Raw genomic sequence first — 698 nt, forward strand, 5'->3', positions numbered from 1 at the left:
TTTAAATATAACAGATGAAATAGGACATTCAGATTGGCTGAAAACAACAAAACAGTTGAATCTACCAAATAATGTTAGTTACTGTTTATTATATCAGTAGTAGGTCACAAGGTCAGCACACAAATGACACCATTTCCTGAGAATGACCCCTGTGCATCGTCTATATGATATAAACTAATGCAGACGTCTGAATAATCTGTCTGTGTTTAATTTTAAGCATTCATGACCCCCATGTACACTGCATCACAGCTGCTGAACTGAAGATCTAAAGCTCTTTGCTTATATAAATGAACTTGTAAACATGACGTGCGTGTGTGTGTGTGTGTGTGTGTGTGTGGGTGTGCAGGTGCGTTTCTCTACCTGCAGGAGAATTTCTCTCATGCGCCCAGTCTGGATATGAGTAGCCCTGCGCTTAGCATGCTGGTCCGTCTTATGGTAGCTCAGGTAATGAAAGAAAGAGGCTCATATACATTAAATATACATTTCAGACTATGATCTAATATGTTTGAGAAGTGATCATGTAACAAGTCACATATTTCTGAGTTTATTTTGTGCAGGTTCAGGAGTGTGTGTGTGAGAAGGTCATACTCAACATGCAAAACAACGACCTGAATGTGCTTCTGCAAGCCGCCCAGGAGGCAGCGAGGGTAAACACACACACACACACACACACACACACACACACACACACACACACA

General features: G+C 41.1%; 1 protein-coding gene across 1 annotated transcript in view; it reads left to right on the top strand.

Moving 5' to 3' along the window:
* The window catches only part of rhpn1 (rhophilin, Rho GTPase binding protein 1), a 38,229-nt gene that overhangs the window by 26,615 nt on the left and 10,916 nt on the right, over positions 1 to 698 (top strand). Inside the window, exons 8-9 of the mRNA XM_016506859.1 lie at positions 347 to 444; positions 558 to 647. Of these exons, the coding sequence (XP_016362345.1) occupies positions 347 to 444; positions 558 to 647 (188 nt within the window). The remainder of the gene's footprint in view (positions 1 to 346; positions 445 to 557; positions 648 to 698) is intronic.

Source organism: Sinocyclocheilus anshuiensis, unplaced genomic scaffold (genome assembly GCF_001515605.1).
Source record: "Sinocyclocheilus anshuiensis isolate Anshui unplaced genomic scaffold, SAMN03320099.WGS_v1.1 scaffold534, whole genome shotgun sequence".
NCBI lineage: Eukaryota > Metazoa > Chordata > Actinopteri > Cypriniformes > Cyprinidae > Sinocyclocheilus > Sinocyclocheilus anshuiensis.